The sequence below is a fragment of the Nerophis lumbriciformis genome, linkage group LG05 (genome assembly GCF_033978685.3).
Source record: "Nerophis lumbriciformis linkage group LG05, RoL_Nlum_v2.1, whole genome shotgun sequence".
Taxonomy (NCBI): Eukaryota; Metazoa; Chordata; class Actinopteri; order Syngnathiformes; family Syngnathidae; genus Nerophis; species Nerophis lumbriciformis.
Window position 1 is genome coordinate 56,378,162 of NC_084552.2, and position 20,854 is coordinate 56,399,015.

Genomic DNA, 20,854 nt, shown 5'->3' on the forward strand with positions numbered 1-20,854 from the left:
AGTCATCGATTCGTTGGATCTATGCTATGCGCAGAGGCATTTTTTATTTTTTTATTTTTTTATTATTATTTTTTTGTTAATAAACCTTTATTTATAAACTGCAACATGTACAAACAGCTGAGAAACAATAATCAAAATAAGTATGGTGCCAGTATGCTGTTTTCCCCCCAATAAAATACTGGAAAGGATTGAAATGTAGTTTGTCTCCTTTATCCGATTATTAATCGATTAATCGAAGTAATAATCGACAGATTAATCGATTATCAAATTAATCGTTAGTTGCAGTCCTACTCTGATTACGGCTTTGCACACTCTTGGCATTCTCTCGATGAGCTTCAAGCACACCTGTGAGGGGAAAACGATTTCAGGTGACTACCTTATGAAGCTCATCAAGAGAATGCCAAGAGTGTGCAAAGCAGTAATCAGAGTAAATGATGGTTATTTTGAAGAAACTAGAATATAAAACATGTTTTCAGTTATTTCGTGTGTGTGTGTGTGTGTGTGTGTGTGTGTGTGTGTGTGTGTGTGTGTTTATTTTTTTTCATTAGTTATATCTCTGTGTCAGGTCATTGCCTGTCTCTCGCTCAGTCTGGGCTGGTTGTTGGCGGGGAGAAGCCACTGCAGTGTTTTTGCGTGTGTGTGCGTGTGTGTGTGTGTGGCTCTTAAAGGACCCCAGTCGAGCAGAGCGTGAACATCTTTTCTGCTTTATTTTCATTCCCACCTTTTCCCCGCCCTGTGTCTCTCGTTCCTCACCTCATACCGCCGTCGTCATCGCCCGTTGTTGCCAGCTGTGTGTCTGTCTGGGTTTAAATCCCTCTGCAAGTGGCGCGAGTCATCACTGTAGTCAGACGGAGAGGGGGATTCTCCTCCTGTCCCGCTCCAGCTGGACCGAAACCAGGAAAGAGGAAACGTGGGTGTGAGTCATGCGTAGTGTGTGTTGAAGCATGTGAGCCATCCCTGCTAGAGTTTTTGTAATCAAAGGATACTCCCCGTGCACTCAACAAAGTGACGGATGCCGCCATATTTGTTAAAAGCATTTGTTGTGTACTATTTAAGCATTTTTTCCCTTGTCTGTGCACACAGGCTGGTTCAGGGTCTCCCATCATGGCAGCGGCGATCCAGGACTTCCAGAGGTCAGAGTCAGACCGGCTCAATGAAGTCAAAGGTCACTTGGAAATTGCCTTGCTGGAGAAACACTTTCTACGTAAGTATATAGACACACATTTGTTGGTAGTTGAGCCTTTATTCCATATGTACATCATTGTTAAATTCAAATGCATTAAGTAATATGATTTTCATCCCAAAACACTGTTGTGGTTTTGTGGAACCTCAATTTACGAACTTAATTGGCTCTTGAATAGGGTGCCTAAATCAAAAAGTTTGTATAGTGAAGCACATTTCTCCATAAGAAACAATGTAAATATGAATAATGGCTTCCTATAGCAGGGTTTTTCAACCACTGTGCCGCGGCACACTAGTGTACCGTGAAATACATTATGGGCGGTATAGCTCGGTTGGTAGAGTGGCCGTGCCAGCAACTTGAGGGTTGCAGGTTTGATCCCCGCTCCCGCCATCCTAGTCACTGCCGTTGTGTCCTTGGGCAAGACACTTTACCCACCTGCTCCCAGTGCCACCCACACTGGTTTAAATGTAACATAGATATTGGGTTTCACTATGTAAAGCGCTTTGAGTCACTAGAGAAAAAGCGCTATGTAAATATAATTCACTTCACTTCACTTATGGTGTGCCGTGGGAGATTATCTAATATAACCTATTAAAATATTTTTTGCAAACCAGTATTTATAGTCTGCAAATGATGTGTTGTTGTTGAGTGTCGGTGCTGTCTACAGCTCGGCAGAGTAACCATGTAATACTCTTCCATATCAGTAGGTGGCAGCCGGTAGCTAATTGCTTTTTAGATGTCAGAAACAGAGGGAGGCAGAGTGCAGGTAAAAAGGTATCTAATGCTTAAACCAAAAATAAACAAAAGTTGAGTGCCCTTAAGAAAAGGCATTGAAGCTTAGGGAAGGCTATGCAGAACGAAACTAAAACTGAACTGGCTGCAAAGTATACAAAAACAGAATGCTGGACTACAGCAAAGACTTACTGTGGAGCAAATACGGCGTCCACAATGTACATCAGAACATGACATGACAATCAACAATGACCCCACAAAGAAGGAAAAAAAAACAACTGAAATATTCTTGATTGCTAAAACAAAGTAGATGCGGGAAATATCGCTCAAAGGAAGACATGAGACTGCAACAGGAAAATACCAAATAAAGAGATATAGCCTCCAAAATAGGAGCGCAAGACAAGAACTAAAACACTACACACAGGAAAACACCAAAAAACTCAAAATTTAAGTCACAGGGACAGTTCGTGACAGTAGACCTACCGGTACTTTGAGACAAGAGCTCTAGTGATGCATGGTCTGTTACGGTTTAAAGTCATACCCAACAATTGTGACAACTTTTTACTGTCAACTGCGTTTTGTTTTTTAATGATTTCTGCTGGTGGTGTGCCTCCGCATTTTTTCAACGCAAAAAATGTGCCTTGGCTCAAAAAAGGTTGAAAAACACTGCTATGTAGTACTGTATATCAAACAAACATAACTAGGAGGGGATGGATCAACGTTTGTTGATAAGCTGAACTGTGCTGCATGCCCTTCTCTGCCAACATGTGCACACACACACAGAAGTTATATTGGTGCCCTCACAAATGATCAGAAATCAGAGAAATCCTTAACTTTAACAAGCGTACCCACCCACATTAACATCGGCAAAGGGCTGAAGAGAAAGCAGTAGACAGGGAGAGATCAAATCTTGTGATGAGATTTTTTTGGTGTCCCTGACATGAAAGGATGTATCGCTGTTCTCAACGAGCACTGAGTACTGCTGTGGGCTGTTTGTGACATTAATAAAACAACAAAAGTGAGTTAAGTTTGAGTTCCAAACAGATTTTTGTTTTTCTGTTTTTTTACTCACTTTTTGTTTCCCTTGACATTGATTTTCTCTCCTACAGCGTACATCACAATTAGCGTAAGTTCTGGACAGTAAGCCGCTACTTTTTTCCTACACTTTGACCACTGCGGCTTATAAAACGGTGTGACTAATTTTTTGATTTTTCTTTGCCGACGGCCATAATGCCAATAGTTATAAAAAAAATTAATAAAAGCAAATACACTGAAAAGGTGTGTTATTGTTTGTGCTATGGCGCCATTTTTTGGACGAGTTCGCTCACTGCAGATACTGCAGTGTTCTTCTATTTAGTGCTATCAACCGAAAGTAGAAGTGCCGTTCATTTATCACTCCAAGCAACGTTGTAGATTTTATAATATAACTAAAACTGTTCATACTTACTAAACCGTCCCATGTGTGATGTCTGTAGGAGTGTTTTCATGCATATTTATGTGCTATCGTAATATAATCCACTGAGCGTCGTTAGCATTAGCTATTATGCTAACACACTTTTCGAGTGTTAGTATTATTAACCTTCAATGGCATTCTTTTTGTATTTTTTCAGTTTCACAAATTCCTCAGTAAATTCACCAAGACGTCACTGTGGGTTTATTGAGTCTGTTTAGCTGATTGGAGAGCTAGCTTCCGCAGCGAGTGGGTCCATGACGATGACTTCTGTTTTGTTTGATCAGCCGTTTTACTGCTGTGTTACAGGCACCATTTGGAAACAATTAAGGTATGTAAATAAACATTGACAAAATACTTCTGTATAAATAACTAATTTCTCAACAAACAGTATATTTGTGCAGCTAATATATGGAAAATATTTTTTTCCCCCTAAAATTTAGTGGGTGCGGCTTATATATCGGTGCGCTCTATAGTCCGGAAAATACGGTACATTCTAGGGTCACGGCCAATTATGCAAATTTGACAATGATGTCATTCCGGCAATGCCTCCATTCTTCCAGTTGCTGTTTGACTAACAGGGCTTCGAGAAAGAAGCTTTTGTCTTATATCTTGGTAAATAAAGTACTTTAAAGCCACTGTGACAAACACAAATAGACAGCAATAGCAATGTAGATAGCTACACACTAGATGCTAACATAAACAATAACATCATACACTACTTTAGAATGGGACAATCTTAGTGTGTTAGCACTACATTAAGCTGGACTGGGTGGTTCACCAATATTATGTGCAAAGTTGGTGATGCGAAGTTGCCATGGCAACAGAGATGCAATTTCCCTGATTGCAATGTGTCTGAACAAAATTGCATCATTAAGTTAAAATGTTCTTTGAAATAGTTTTCCTTGAACGACAAAGCCAAAATCCAATCAGGAATACTGTTGCACCACACGAGCACGTTGACAGTGTCGTATCGCCGTGTAATGGACTTTGACGTTTCTAAACCCCCACGCCCCGCCCACTGCTCTCTTTTCATGGCATCGTTTCTATTAGAGGAAGAGAGAAAGACGGGCAGTGTGTGAAAGAGAGAATACCTGCAGGCTACGCACCCTCCTTGTCTCTGCTGGACCTAAAAGAGCCAGATTTATTATCCTGCTGTCAAGATGCCGTGAGCTTCCCCCCCCGCCCTCCTTGTGTGTCTTCTCTTCCTGCCTATAAAAAGAGCGCTTCCTGCTGTTCTCTGCCAATCCCCTGCATTCCCTGCCCATGCTTTTTGTTCATCACGGATTGTCAGAGATATGACAAAACACTCAGGTAAATCTTCAGCCGCCTTAGAGGCAGAAATGTCAGAGCTGCTTCGGCAAAGATGGCAGCTGCTTGGCATTTAGTGCGAGGCATTCAGGAGGGGAAGAATCGTGGAAGGGTAGCTGAACCCCCAGGTTTTATAGTTTTTCCTAGTGTTTTTATTATGTACTTTATGGATTAGAGTTATATACATTGAACTGAGGGCCAGTGGTGCTAGACTTCTTCCTTCAGTCTTATTTTTCTTAATGATGGACCGATTATCGACCGGGCCGATATTTAGCATTTTGACGTATATTAATGTCGGCCTTTTTTTTTTTTTTTTTTTTTTTTTTTTTTTTTACAACTACAACATAACTACATCAGCAGATACAACATATACACATACGTAGCCAGTATTTAGTATTTTAAAAAGAATAATGATTAGTGAAGTATCAATCAATCAATCAATCAATCAATCAATGTTTATTTATATAGCCCTAAATCACAAGTGTCTCAAAGGGCTGCACAAGCCACAACGACATCCTCGGTACAGAGCCCACATAAGGGCAAGGAAAAACTCACCCCAGTGGGACGTCGATGTGAATGACTATGAGAAACCTTGGAGAGGACCGCATATGTGGGTAACCCCCCCCCCTCTAGGGAGACCGAATGCAATGGATGTCGAGTGGGTCTAACATAATATTGTGAGAGTACAGTCCATAGTGGATCCAGCATAACAGTAAGAGTCCAGTCCACAGTGGGGTCAGCAGGAAACCATCCCGAGCGGAGACGGGTCAGCAGCGCAGAGATGTTCCCAACCGATATACAGGCGAGCGGTCCACCCCGGGTCCCGACCCCGGACAGCCAGCACCCCATCCATGGCCACCGGATCTGTGTGTCTCCCCTTCCACAAGGGATAGGGGGGAGCAGAGGAGAAAAGAAAAGAAACGGCAGATCAACTGGTCTAAAAAAAGGGGGGCTATTCAAAGGCTAGAGTATACAAATGAGTTTTGAGATGGGACTTAAATGTTTCTACTGAGGTAGCATCTCTAACTGTTACCGGGAGGGCATTCCATAGTGCTGGAGCCCGAATAGAAAACGCTCTACAGCCCGCAGACTTTTTTTGGGCTCTGGGAATCACTAATAAGCCGGAGTTCTTTGAACGCAGATTTCTTGCCGGGACATATGGTACAATACAATCGGCAAGATAGGCTGGAGCTAGACCGTGTAGTATTTTATACGTAAGTAGTAAAACCTTAAAGTCGCATCTTAAGTGCACAGGAAGCCAGTGCAGGTGAGCCAGTATAGGCGTAATATGATCAAACTTTCTTGTTCTTGTCAAAAGTCTAGCAGCCGCATTTTGTACCAACTGTAATCTTTTAATGCTAGACATAGTAGATAGTAATAACTACTGTCCAGCCCAATATTTTTTTTAAATGTAATATTGGTTCTCTCATTGTCAATCATTCATATGTTTTGATATCTGACAGGGCATTTATTTGAGTTCTTGTGAGAATTCTTCCCCGCTCCGCTCAGTTGCCACGCCCACTTTACTCTCGCTTTGCTTTGCTGGTTGCCTCCAGTACGTCTCCTCTGCTTACCTGCCAAAACTTTCAATTTTTGCCGGGTAATCCAGTTTTTGTCCTTCTCTCCTGATGTCCTTATAGCCATGTTTTTTTGGTTTCGCTACTGCAGAGATGGAGTCTCTCGACATGTCTCCGTCGGCAACACTCTGAGAGCGAGCTCATTAAATTCATAATTTCATATTCCGTGATTAAACCAAATAACAACGTGACAGAGATGGATGGACATGAATACAACAGAAAATATATCAAAATGTATTTAAACAAATAGGAGACTTATTATGTAAGTAAAGAAGAGTAGGCAGCAGCTCACACATTCTCATACTTTCTGTATAATCCAGGAAGAAATGATGTTAGCCAGTTTGAAAAATGTCTCAACTATAATCTACGTGAAGGAGCCTAGATTTTTTTATTTAAATGTTCGCGAGGAACCCTTACAATGTATTAAATCCAGAAATGTGAGTACATTGCGAGTTATTGTGATTTAGAGAAATCCCATGTATTTACCAATTTTCCCAGGAAATTTCCCATATTTTGAAATGCACATGTTGATGATCCTTTTAGACACACGTAAATAAGGTGTTTTTGAAATCCCACTACATTAGCGCCGCTTAAACATTATGTCACTAATGGGCCGACGTTCGCTTAAAGAATTTTGGAAAAAAAAAAGAGCCCTGTCCAGCTGTTTACTGACATACTATTCATGTTTAGCTCACTTTTACTGCAAAATAATATCGGTTATCGGCCTCCTTGAGTACTAATAATTGGCATGGGTCCTGAAAAAAACGTATCGGTCGATCTTTATAATGAACGTTTAACATCAGTTTTACCATTTATTGAATGCATTATGGCGTCACATTAGTGGCAAAAATCCGAGCGCATAAAAACTGTTATCGCGCGCTGATTCTTCACTTCGTGCGCGCGCGCGACACCCTTTTGCGCGCTCGTGGTGCCTTTCTGCGCGCGCGCCGTCTCGGTTTGTGCGCACTCTGTGTACTCCTGGCATCTCTCCTCGCGCTGTCATGTTTCTTTTTGGCACTTTGGGGGCGGGTATGCTTAGACGGCCCCTTCTTTCTGATTGGTCAGGCGAAAAATGCTGAAAAATGCTCAGAGCCAATCAGAAGTATAGCAGGGCGGGTCATCGTCAATATGTATCAAGATTTACGGAGGAAGAAGTGGATAAAAAAATGTCGCGCGCTGATGGTTATTTCATACCACATAAACACAATACAGGGTAATACAAAATGTGACCCAAATAAATAATAAGACAACAAACACCATAATCACATCTTTCAGCCAGAACTGGTCCACCAGCAATAACATCCAACCATAACATTATTTTATATTTTCACTTCTTCTTGAACATTTGTTTTCTAATTAATGGAATTTCTTTTGATTCAGCCATAAAATTAATGAAATAATCTTTGAATTTTGTTTTTAAAATGTTAAAAATAGCTTTTAATAATGTATTCTGAAACAGTTTAAAATAATCAGAGAACCGACTAACACTGACCCTACACAACTATGTTGCACGATTAAGTAATTTTTTTTTTTAAAGCGAAAGAGGTAATTTCAACAGGTACAGCATCCAATGTCATATGTACATGTAATAAGATTTGTAACAAGGCAAACCGTTTGTAAATTGGTCGAAAATCGAGCAAGTTATGGTAATTTAATTAGTACATGTACCATTGACATCAATGTAATGATTGAGGCTAGATGTCCGAGGTAAGATGGCTACAACGTTGCTACACTGGAGAATGATTGGTCATATGAAAAATGCTCACAGCCAATCAGAAAGGAGGGGCCGTCTAAGCATACCCGCCCCCAAAGTGCCAAAAAGAAACATGACAGCGCGAGGAGAGATGCCAGGAGTACACAGAGAGCGCGCAGAAAGGCGTCGCGCGCAGCGCGCAAAAAGGCTCCACGCGCGCGCAAAAGGGTGTCTCGCGCGCGCACGAAGTGGAGAATCAGTGCGCGATAACAGTTTTTATGCGCTCGGATTTTTGGCACTAATGTGACGCCATAATGCATGTTCACAAAAATGGCCGTGAGCTGAGAGGGAGTAGGTGAGAGATCAGTCATGTGGATGTCACCTTTTGTACTTCGCAACAAGTCCTACCTTGAATTTGATAGTGTTTCTCGCCTTCCTTATAAAGGAGCTGCCACTTGCGAATTTCTTTGGCCCCATAGCAAGTTATTTTGCAGGCTTACTCGATAAAAAAGGAGAGACTTGAGGTGTAACTGTTAGTTAGCAACCAGTGATGACATCATCGGGTGTGAAGCTGAAAGCAGGGAAACACACGCATATTTTGTCTTAAAGACACAGTTGGACTCACACAGAGTATTAATAAAACAAGACTAAGTCAGCGACACTTGACTTCTTCCAGGAAGTGAATACCAGTGGTGGTCAACTGAGCCAAGATGGCCGTTGTACAGGACCCAGCGTGCAAACTATTGGAGTACAAAAGAGGCTTAAGTATTCCTGCAAAAAGCAGATACGAGTCAAAAAATCTAACTATGCAATGGAATACATGCCCATACTTTTATCAAAAAAAGATTGGTGGAAAACAACACAAGCACAGGGCATTTATTCTTCGAGAAAGGCTAAATAGCACTTATTACCCATTGAAGACAGAGCTAGCTTGACCACCACGCATATTCATTGGGCGGGACGTGAGTCAGACGTGATGTCAGTAACATCCCAGCAATTGTTTGTTTGACACTCAATTATTTCCGCGCAATGATGAACGAGCAAACAGGCTTATTCACAAACCTGGGGGTAAAGTTTGACTCAGATTTTAAATTCGAAAAACAAATCAGCAGCGTCGTTCAAAAAAGCTTTTATCAATTACGCCAAATAGCGAAAGTGAAACCGCTTCTATCAAGACATGATCTTGAGAAATTAATCCACGCTTTTATCTCGACTCGTCTTGATTATTGTAATGCCCTGTATGTTGGCATTAGCCAGGCCTCCCTCGCCCGCCTGCAGCTCGTGCAGAACTCTGCTGCTCGTCTGCTAACACAGACCCGCAGACGTGAGCACATCACCCCTATTTTAGCGTCCCTTCACTGGCTCCCTGTGCGTTACCGAATACATTTTAAACTCCTTTTATTTGTTTTTAAATGTCTAAACAACCTCGCGCCAACCTATCTCTCCGACCTCCTTCAGCCTTACTGCCCCACCCGATCCTTAAGATCAGCCGATCAGCTGCTGTTGACGGTCCCTGACACAAGGCTGAAGCTTAGAGGTGACAGAGCTTTCGCCGTTGCTGCTCCCAAGCTCTGGAACGACCTACCCCTGAGTGTTAGACAAGCCTCCTCTCTTCCTGTTTTTAAATCTCTCTTAAAAACATACTTTTATTCCATGGCTTTTAACACTGAGTGATATCCATCCTGCAATGGCGCCCCATAATACACCTGCTGTGATCCTGTTTTTATGTTTTTATGTTTTTATTAATTCTATTTTAATTATTTATTTTTTATCGTGTTCTGTTTGTGTTGTGTTGTGTTTGCTCGGTACTCGTTTTATCTTTTAACCTGCTCATTGTACAGCACTTTGGCTACCCCTGTGGTAAATTTTAAATGTGCTCTATAAATAAAGTTGATTTGATTTGATTTGATTTATTTGTTCGGCGCAATATTTAGTTGTATAATAACCGAGGCGGCATGCAAAAATCGGAAAAAACTTCTGACAAAATGTAATGTCAAAGTGAAACATATAAAAACCGAGGTACTTCCATGCCTTCATGTTTTTTACCCTAACCATAAATAGTCATACATTAAAACACATTGAGTAATATGAATAACTACAAACATGTGATATTCTTCAATGTGTTGAGCATATTTCGAGGAAAAACTAAATGAGATTTGTAAGCCAAATGAAGCATTTAAGTCCCATCTTAAAACTCATTTGTATACTCTAGCCTTTAAATAGACCCCCCTTTTAGACCAGTTGATCTGCCGTTTCTTTTTTTTTTTTTTTTTTTTTTTTTTTTTTCCTCCTCTGCTCCCCTTTTCCTTGTGGAGGGGGGGGGAGGGCACAGGTCCGGTGGCCATGGATGAAGTGCTGGCTGTCCAGAGTCGGGACCCGGGGTGGACCGCTCGCCTGTGCATCGGCTGGGAACATCTCTGCGCTGCTGACCCGTCTCCGCTCGGGATGGTGTCCTGCTGGCCCCACTATGGACTGGACTCTTACTATTATGTTGGATCCACTATGGACTGGACTCTCACAATATTATGTCAGACCCACTCGACATCCATTGCATTCGGTCTCCCCTAGAGGGGGGGAGGGTTACCCACATATGCGGCCCTCTCCAAGGTTTCTCATAGTCATTCACATCGACGTCCCACTGGGGTGAGTTTTTCCTTGCCCTTATGTGGGCTTTGTACCGAGGATGTCGTTGTGGCTTGTGCAGCCCTTTGAGACACTTGTGATTTAGGGCTATATAAATAAACATTGATTGATTGATTGATTGAAATGTTAATTGTAGCATGACGTTCAGTATTTAGACCAATGTTTTTTGGTTTTAGAGGTGTAGGCGTCCTCTCGCTCTCTTTCTTTTTCACACTTTCCTAAAATACCACCGGGACCCACGCTGCATGCAAAGACAAACAGCGTCGCGTATTGTGTTCGGCCCCTTCACCGGACTCCCAAGTTTCCATTCCAGATGGTCTCTGTGTGTGCGGACACTGTGACCTTTGCCCTTCCTGGCGGTGACATAAATTGTGATTGACCAGTAGCAGTTTGTTAGTTGTGTTGAGCATGGTTTACCCAGATGTCTCACTGTGGACAGGGATTACTTTGTTTTCCTTGGGTAGTGTGTGGTACTTCCTGTTTCCTCCCTAACCCTTACAAGCACTGATTGTCATGAATGATAGTTGGATGTGTCCAACTACCTACAGCTCTCCTTCCTTTGTTTAGGTCTGAACTTAGTCTATTTATGCTGAATGTTGTTTCCTGTTGGGAAGTGTTTTGTTCCTTCCACGTGGTATTATAGCCAACTGTGGGCCTTGAATTTATTGCAAGGAAACATAAAGTATGTACGTAAACGCCAGAATGTCACAGTAGTACATACATATCTGAATTTATGTTTCCTTCAATGAACCGCAGCTCCCGGATGCCGGCAGTACTTGTGCACCCCCAAACCATGACACGGGGCAATTTTCTTGCTATTCACTTGTGTTGCCAGCTATTGAGACAACAATGGCTGTGTGTTGTAACATTTCCGGGGGATAGTACATATATAATGTTGTACATGCTGTACACAGAAGTACAGGTAAAAGCCAGTAAATTAGAATATTTTGAAAAACTTGATTTATTTCAGTAATTGCATTCAAAAGGTGTAACTTGTACATTATATTTATTCATTGCACACAGACTGATGCATTCAAATGTTTATTTCATTTAATTTTGATGTTTTGAAGTGGCAACAAATGAAAATCCAAAATTCCGTGTGTCACAAAATTAGAATATTACTTAAGGCTAATACAAAAAAGGGATTTTTAGAAATGTTGGCCAACTGAAAAGTATGAAAATGAAAAATATGAGCATGTACAATACTCAATACTTGGTTGGAGCTCCTTTTGCCTCAATTACTGCGTTAATGCGGCGTGGCATGGAGTCGATGAGTTTCTGGCACTGCTCAGGTGTTATGAGAGCCCAGGTTGCTCTGATAGTGGCCTTCAACTCTTCTGCGTTTTTGGGTCTGGCATTCTGCATCTTCCTTTTCACAATACCCCACAGATTTTCTATGGGGCTAAGGTCAGGGGAGTTGGCGGGCCAATTTAGAACAGAAATACCATGGTCCGTAAACCAGGCACGGGTAGATTTTGCGCTGTGTGCAGGCGCCAAGTCCTGTTGGAACTTGAAATCTCCATCTCCATAGAGCAGGTCAGCAGCAGGAAGCATGAAGTGCTCTAAAACTTGCTGGTAGACTGCTGCGTTGACCCTGGATCTCAGGAAACAGAGTGGACCGACACCAGCAGCTGACATGGCACCCCAAACCATCACTGATGGTGGAAACTTTACACTAGACTTCAGGCAACGTGGATCCTGTGCCTCTCCTGTCTTCCTCCAGACTCTGGGACCTCGATTTCCAAAAGAAATGCAAAATTTGCTTTCGTCAGAAAACATGACTTTGGACCACTCAGCAGCAGTCCAGCTGGTGTCGGTCCACTCTGTTTCCTGAGATCCAGGGTCAACGCAGCCGTCTACCAGCAAGTTTTAGAGCACTTCATGCTTCCTGCTGCTGACCTGCTCTATGGAGATGGAGATTTCAAGTTCCAACAGGACTTGGCGCCTGCACACAGCGCAAAATCTACCCGTGCCTGGTTTACGGACCATGGTATTTCTGTTCTAAATTGGCCCGCCAACTCCCCTGACCTTAGCCCCATAGAAAATCTGTGGGGTATTGTGAAAAGGAAGATGCAGAATGCCAGACCCAAAAACGCAGAAGAGTTGAAGGCCACTATCAGAGCAACCTGGGCTCTCATAACACCTGAGCAGTGCCAGAAACTCATTGACTCCATGCCACGCCGCATTAACGCAGTAATTGAGGCAAAAGGAGCTCCAACCAAGTATTGAGTATTGTACATGCTCATATTTTTCATTTTCATACTTTTCAGTTGGCCAACATTTCTAAAAATCCCTTTTTTGTATTAGCCTTACACAATATTCTAATTTTGTGACACACGGAATTTTGGATTTTCATTTGTTGCCACTTCAAATCATCAAAATTAAATGAAATAAACATTTGAATGCATCAGTCTGTGTGCAATGAATAAATATAATGTACAAGTTACACCTTTTGAATGCAATTACTGAAATAAATCAAGTTTTTCAAAATATTCTAATTTACTGGCTTTTACCTGTATATCCAGGTTCCATTTATAGAATTGTCCTTTTAGAAGATACTGTATACTAAAGCTGTCTACTAGGCCTGGGCAATAAATAAAATCCCTGTGAGAGACAATAACGATTACTTTGGCAAAATTATGATCCAGAACCTTATATTTTTGATCCTGGATATAAGGAGGCTGAGCTACATGTTTTAGAAGCTCTGCTAAAGAGATCCAGCTTTAATTAAACACTAAACATAATGTAGCCGTACTGCTAAGTGCTGAACAAGAAATACAAACTACAACCATAATAAAATGATAGCTTACTGTACAATGTCTGCTCTTACTTCAATGACGACTGATTGGATGTCAATCAATCAATCAATGTTTATTTATATAGCCCTAAATGGTGTCTCAAAGGGCTGCACAAGCCACAACGACATCCTGTCCATATCTTCCCATTTATATGAAGAATTAATCATGATGCACACAAAAGGTTAACAGGAAAAAAGTCTCCCTGCAGACACTATCTTGGGTTGTGTGTGTGTGTTTGTCTCCATCTCCGGGTATACATTGATTGTCAAGGATGAACAATTTCTATATTTATGCCTAAATCCTCCTAATATCCAGATGAGAGGCATGATTTGTAATCTAGAATAACTTTGACGAGCCGAGACGCGGCCAGCTAACAGTAAACTACTGAGCTGTGTGTTATCAATCCTCCGCTAAAAATAGTTTGTCTGCGTTAGCACTTATAATAACAATATCGCTAATATTTGGTTAATATTCAGGTCACGATATTTACATAGAGTATTGCTGGCGAGTTTTGTATGGTTATTTAGAGGTTTTTGTGGGCAAAATAGAGAGCCTCCATCGACTACGTTGTTGGCGGACTTTTTATGTTTTTATTTATTTATGACTTAAAATGCATAAAAAAAGGAAGACATGTCTTCATGTTTTACATAAAGATTGTGAATGATAGTCAGCACATTTATCTCTAATTTTTGCGTATTTCCGGTATGACTGATCTTATACTATGGTTAGAGTGCAGAAGTGTTGCTGCAGTGACATCAATCTACGGAAATTACTGAAGACGTTCGGAGCGGAATATTCAAAATGGCTGACTGAATTTGTGGCATTTTGTGATGTTTAGGCGGTATTTTCACATACTTTGCGGAGTGTATATACAGGTAAAAACAAGTAAATTAGAATATTTTGAAAAACTTGATTTATTTCAGTAATTGCATTCAAAAGGTGTAACTTGTACATTATATTTATTCATTGCACACAGACTGATGCATTCAAATGTTTATTTCATTTAATTTTGATGATTTGAAGTGGCAACAAATGAAAATCCAAAATTCCGTGTGTCACAAAATTAGAATATTACTTAAGGCTAATACAAAAAAGGGATTTTTAGAAATGTTGGCCAACTGAAAAGTATGAAAATGAAAAATATGAGCATGTACAATACTCAATACTTGGTTGGAGCTCCTTTTGCCTCAATTACTGCGTTAATGCGGCGTGGCATGGAGTCGATGAGTTTCTGGCACTGCTCAGGTGTTATGAGAGCCCAGGTTGCTCTGATAGTGGCCTTCAACTCTTCTGCGTTTTTGGGTCTGGCATTCTGCATCTTCCTTTTCACAATACCCCACAGATTTTCTATGGGGCTAAGGTCAGGGGAGTTGGCGGGCCAATTTAGAACAGAAATACCATGGTCCGTAAACCGGGCACGGGTAGATTTTGCGCTGTGTGCAGGCGCCAAGTCCTGTTGGAACTTGAAATCTCCATCTCCATAGAGCAGGTCAGCAGCAGGAAGCATGAAGTGCTCTAAAACTTGCTGGTAGACGACTGCGTTGACCCTGGATCTCAGGAAACAGAGTGGACCGACACCAGCAGATGACTTGGCACCCCAAACCATCACTGATGGTGGAAACTTTACACTAGACTTCAGGCAACGTGGATCCTGTGCCTCTCCTGTCTTCCTCCAGACTCTGGGACCTGGATTTCCAAAGGAAATGCAACATTTGCATGGTTGGGTGATGGTTTGGGGTGCCATGTCATCTGCTGGTGTCGGTCCACTCTGTTTCCTGAGATCCAGGGTCAACGCAGCCGTCTACCAGCAAGTTTTAGAGCACTTCATGCTTCCTGCTGCTGACCTGCTCTATGGAGATGGAGATTTCAAGTTCCAACAGGACTTGGCGCCTGCACACAGCGCAAAATCTACCCGTGCCTGGTTTACGGACCATGGAATTTCTGTTCTAAATTGGCCCGCCAACTCCCCTGACCTTAGCCCCATAGAAAATCTGTGGGGTATTGTGAAAAGGAAGATGCAGAATGCCAGACCCAAAAACGCAGAAGAGTTGAAGGCCACTATCAGAGCAACCTGGGCTCTCATAACACCTGAGCAGTGCCAGAAACTCATCGACTCCATGCCACGCCGCATTAACGCAGTAATTGAGGCAAAAGGAGCTCCAACCAAGTATTGAGTATTGTACATGCTCATATTTTTCATTTTCATACTTTTCAGTTGGCCAACATTTCTAAAAATCCCTTTTTTGTATTAGCCTTAAGTAATATTCTAATTTTGTGACACACGGAATTTTGGATTTTCATTTGTTGCCACTTCAAATCATCAAAATTAAATGAAATAAACATTTGAATGCATCAGTCTGTGTGCAATGAATAAATATAATGTACAAGTTACACCTTTTGAATGCAATTACTGAAATAAATCAAGTTTTTCAAAATATTCTAATTTACTGGCTTTTACCTGTACAATTGGATATAATTTAATGTAGGGATGTCTGATAATGGCTTTTTGCCGATATCCGATATTCCGATATTGTCCAACTCTTTAATTACCGATACCGATATCAACCGATACCGATATATACAGTCGTGGAATTAACACATTATTATGCCTAATTTGGACAACCAGGTATGGTGAAGATAAGGTCCTTTTTTAAAAATAAAATAAGATAAATACATTTAAAACATTTTCTTGAATAAAAAAGAAAATAAAACAATATAAAAACAGTTACATAGAAACTAGTAATTAATGAAAATGAGTAAAATTAACTGTTGAAAGTTAGTACTATAGTGGACCAGCAGCACGCACAATCATGTGTGCTTACGGACTGTATCCCTTGCAGACTGTATTGATATATATTGATATATAATGTAGGAACCAGAATATTAATAACAGAAAGAAACAACCCTTTTGTGTGAATGAGTGTAAATGGGGGAGTGAGGTTTTTTGGGTTGGTGCACTAATTGTAAGTGTATCGATAATTAAAAAAAACGATACCGATAATTTTTGATATTACATTTTAAAGCATTTATCGGCCGATATTATCGGACATCTCTAGTTTAATGGATATAATGAAACACAATTAAGCACATCAAGTCAACTTGTTTTTCCACTCTACTGCTACTTTAAGGTACCACTCTAATCAATTATTCTGAAACACCCTAACTATATATACTGAGGTTAGTAAGATGTGGTGGCTGTAAATGGGTGCCAAAAGAGGTTATATCCTCCTTTTATTACCTGTATACTAACCTTTATTCCGAAACAAAATCACTCCAATGTGTTTTAGCATAGGTACTAGAGATGCGCGGATAGGCAATTTATTTCATCCGCAACCGCGTCAGAAAGTCGTCAACCATCCGCCATCCACCCGATGTAACGTTTGATCAGAACTGCACCCGCCCGCCATCCGCCCGTTGTTATATATCTAATATTAATAAAAAAAAAAAAAAAAGGGTGAAAACTACGCGAATTACACCTTGTGCAGACAAGATTTTTCGATCGGACACGGAGGAATTAGCGATGTAAAAGACCACGTTGGGACAAAAAAACACAAGTCTAATGCCGTTGCTAGCGATACAAGTGGAAAACTTTCAACGTTTTTCGTCGCCCAAACAGATTCTTTGGATGTGATAAATGCCGAAGTTTTATTTACGGAGGCAATAATTGAGCATGGACTTCCAATCGCACTGGCTGATCACATGGGACAGTTAATGTAATGCAACCTTTAAAAATCATTACGCGGTGATCGCGATCCCAAAAATAAACTTTTCTTGCATGATAATGTCCAGAAAAATTTGCTTTATATTACTATAGAGTCCTTTTAACGAATGAGTTTGATGGTTTATCACAAACCTTGAATGAAATTCCATGGCCACCGTCCTGCTCTCTATATCAACCAGGGTGAGCCCCACCCCTTTCGTGAGCGCACTGCGAAAGCGGACGAGGCGGGGTGTCGGTGCGGTGGGCGCGGTAGTGACCCTGGACGTGCGTCGGGCCCTTCTCGCGGATCGCCTCAGCTACGGCTCCCGGTGGGGCCCTCTCGGGGGAAGGGGCCTCGGTCCCGGACCCCGGCGAGGCGTCCCTTCTCCGCTCCGTAAAAGTGTCCATCTCTTTTCTTTTCTTTTTCTTCTGTTGTGGCATATGCAGCAGGTGCCTGCTCGTTTTTCGTATGTGGGTAACAACATTTAACTATGTATATATATTTCCGAATTGGTTTAACTGCCACCCGCAAAAAAAATAAAAAAATCAAAAAAATATCTAATTAATCCGCCCGACCCGACCCGCGAGCGGATAAAATCTTATTGTTTTTAATTTCATCCGCCCGGTCCGCGGATAATCCGCGGACTCCGCGGTTGTGTCCGCAAACCGCGCACCTCTAATAGGTACTCAACATTTATGCCTATTTTGCTCTACTTGTTGATGCCTTAAGCTCTGCTGCAATACATCTATAGACATATTTGTGCCTGTGAGGGATGGCAGTGTCGCCAGAGCTGATATGAAAGTGAAACCATTCAGTATTGAAGGTCATCTCGAGGGGAGCATGCCAGGCCGGGCGCGCTATTCTGACTGGCCAATCAATACGGTGTCCTACTTCACGCTGGGAAGAAAAACAAGTACTACATGTACACCATTCTGCGGTGGAACAAGTGTTAAGACTGCTGAGACTTGGCCCGATAGCCATCATGTTTAATGTGATCATATATCTCCAGACAAGCAGATACGATCCTCCCGTCTTGCACAACATTGCATGCTGCAACTCTTATTTATTGCTTTCCTAGCAAAAGCTTGTTTTTGCCTAACGAAGGCTGCGTCCTTTGCCTTTTCTGGCTGATCAAATCCAATGAAGATGGTGATTAGGCTATGAGTTTTTTTGGAGAACGACAATGTAGAATTAAGGGTTCAGACTGGGATTTAGGTCACTCGGAGGGCCAGAAACCAATTGAAATATCACAAGGAAATTTAATTAGATTAATACTTTGTACGTTATGGTTCTTCTACAGAGAACAAACACAAGGAGAGGCCCCCATGCATTTGTTCCATGAACCTTATTGACCTCACATTTGATGAAAAGGACCATTGTTCCCATTGGAAAGTCTCCCACAGTACTTTCCTTCTGAGGTCTTAACAAACTTTGATTTGCTCAACATCCATTGTGTACCTTCCAAAACCATACACACAGTACATGTATGTGTGACCGATTTCAGATTAGAGGCCCTCTTATATTTTAAAGCCCTACCTCCAGTGCCCCCTACTGTATTTGCCCAAAGCCTAATGCTCTCAGCCCAGCCCCTCTTGCTGACCACTCCCATTGTGTGCAAACAGAATAGCCTTCTGTGTTGCAACTGGCCTATCAAGCAGCCCTGCAAACTAAATTATGACAACGCTTTTAAGGAGTTTTGAGGTCTCGGAGGCCGAAAAAAGTGTTCAACCTGCAGCCGTGGCTCAATTTCAAGACAGGCTCAAAGCGGCCTCCCTACCTGGCCGCCCCTGCTCAAGCGTCTTGACAACGGGCAGAATCCACAGGCGGATGGGGGTGTGCAAGGTGGATGATTTCAGCTTCGACAGCTTCGATCTGCTCTACAGCGGAGCTGTTGATAGGCTGAGGAGTCACAAAAGTAGCGTCAGCCTCAGTAAGTAGAATTTTTATTGTAAATAGTCTCGTAACTGCCAGTGTTCAGAAAATTACTTTTACAAAATAATTAATTATAACTACTTGTTAGTTTACCAAAAAAGTAATTGAATTATTTGATTTACTCTTTTGAGGGATAGTAATTATTGAATTACTTAAAAAATATATCTGACATATTCATACCTGCCAACTACTCCGGTTTTCCCGTAATTAGTACGGTTTTCATCAACCTATTCCGGGTTACGGTTGCAGTGATAAAAAATACGGTTTTTCATTAATTAAATTTTTTTTTTTTTTTTTTAAGTTTTATTCACGAAATCGCGTAACAACAATCACAATCGACACTGCTTCCCGTAACTTACTATCGAGCCATTCCGAATGCCATGCGCGAGGCTATTTATAGCACCGCTGCCAAGCACAAGGCACCTGTTGCCCATTGTTTCCAAACGAGCGAACGATCATGGAATCAGCCGGAGAAAAATCGCAAACGAGTCTTAAACCGAAAAGAAAACTGCAGTCATTCCGTGAAGAATATTCAAAAGCCTATCCGGGAATAATTATCCGTTCCAAAAAGGGTGAAAACTACGCGAATTGCACCTTGTGCAGACAAGATTTTTCGATCGGACACGGAGGAATTAGCGATGTAAAAGACCACGTTGGGACAAAAAAACACAAGTCTAATGCCGTTGCTAAATTTGGATTTTAGCCACAAAAAGGTAATGACACCAATGTTATCTATTGGAATTGTTTAGTACTGTTATACTGTTAAAAGTGTTTATACTATTTATGCTTTCAAGTCCAAGTTGAAGAAATCTTGTTAAATGTTGACAGCATAACTACCAAAATACAGAAGTATGTCCTTAATATTTTTGCAGTGCTATTTCTGTTGAAAAGTTAAAATGATTACATTAGAGATGTGATGTGCCACTTTTCAAGTGTCTGATGGCTTCAATTAATTTTCATTAATTTTTCATATTTTGAATTCTTTTGAAAGGCTTACAAAAAAACTACATTTGAATTGTAATTCCATGCTATTGACAGGACTATTCATTTTAATGAAGTTAGCTTACCATGTTTACAGTATGATAATTGTGATAAAAATGTGAATTTTAGGCACAGAATATTTTTTACAATTGAACAAGGCAGTAGATTATACAAGCTTGGACAGAAAGTTAATAATGACACCAATTTTTTTTTTTTATGGAATTGTTTAGTACTGTTTTACCATTTGTTTACTGTAAAAAGTGTTTATACTGTTTATACTTTCAATTAACAAATTGAAGTCTTGTGAAAGGTTGACAGGATAACTGGCATTAACTGTCAAAATAATTTCAAACTATTGAAGTTAGCTTACAGAATAAACATGTCAATCAACCCATATGATTTTTGCTGTAATATTTTTGTTTTGAAAAGTCACTGTGACTGATAGAAAAGTGATGGTTTTAGCAACATTTTAACCTGTCTGAATGCAATCAATCATTTTGCGTCGGGCCCTGAACCCCCCACCAGGACTTTGTCCTGGACCTACCGGGGCCTGCGGCCCCTGGACCCTGGCTACTAGGTTTTTCTGATTTCAAAAGTTGGCCGGTATGCATATGCAGTGGAGAGATGTTTCATGAGAACAGAGTGTGTTTGCGTTTAAAGGGAACTCCCTGTTGCCAAGTGATGTGTGATGTCAGTGACAGCACGCAGAGCAGGTTAGCTTCGCAGTGATAGCAGCTGTGGTGATTTTTTTTCCACCGGTTTGTGTTACCTTTGGTTAACAAAGAGATTGAATGTGTTTCGATGGCTGTCATATCTTCATGTCCACAAACAGGGTATTGTAGCATGGCAAGCT

At 41.1% G+C, this 20,854-nt stretch overlaps 1 protein-coding gene across 4 annotated transcripts in view; it reads left to right on the forward strand.

The window, feature by feature from the left end:
- The window catches only part of gramd4a (GRAM domain containing 4a), a 105,515-nt gene that overhangs the window by 33,115 nt on the left and 51,546 nt on the right, over window positions 1–20,854 (forward strand). For 3 of the 4 annotated variants that reach the window (XM_061959767.1, XM_061959768.2, XM_061959770.2), the window contains one exon: window positions 1,084–1,204. In XM_061959767.1, coding sequence (XP_061815751.1) covers window positions 1,084–1,204 — 121 coding nt within the window. Of the gene's footprint in view, window positions 1–1,083; window positions 1,205–18,629; window positions 19,019–20,854 lie in introns of those variants that run through there. The other variant, XM_061959769.2, reaches the window with a different exon arrangement.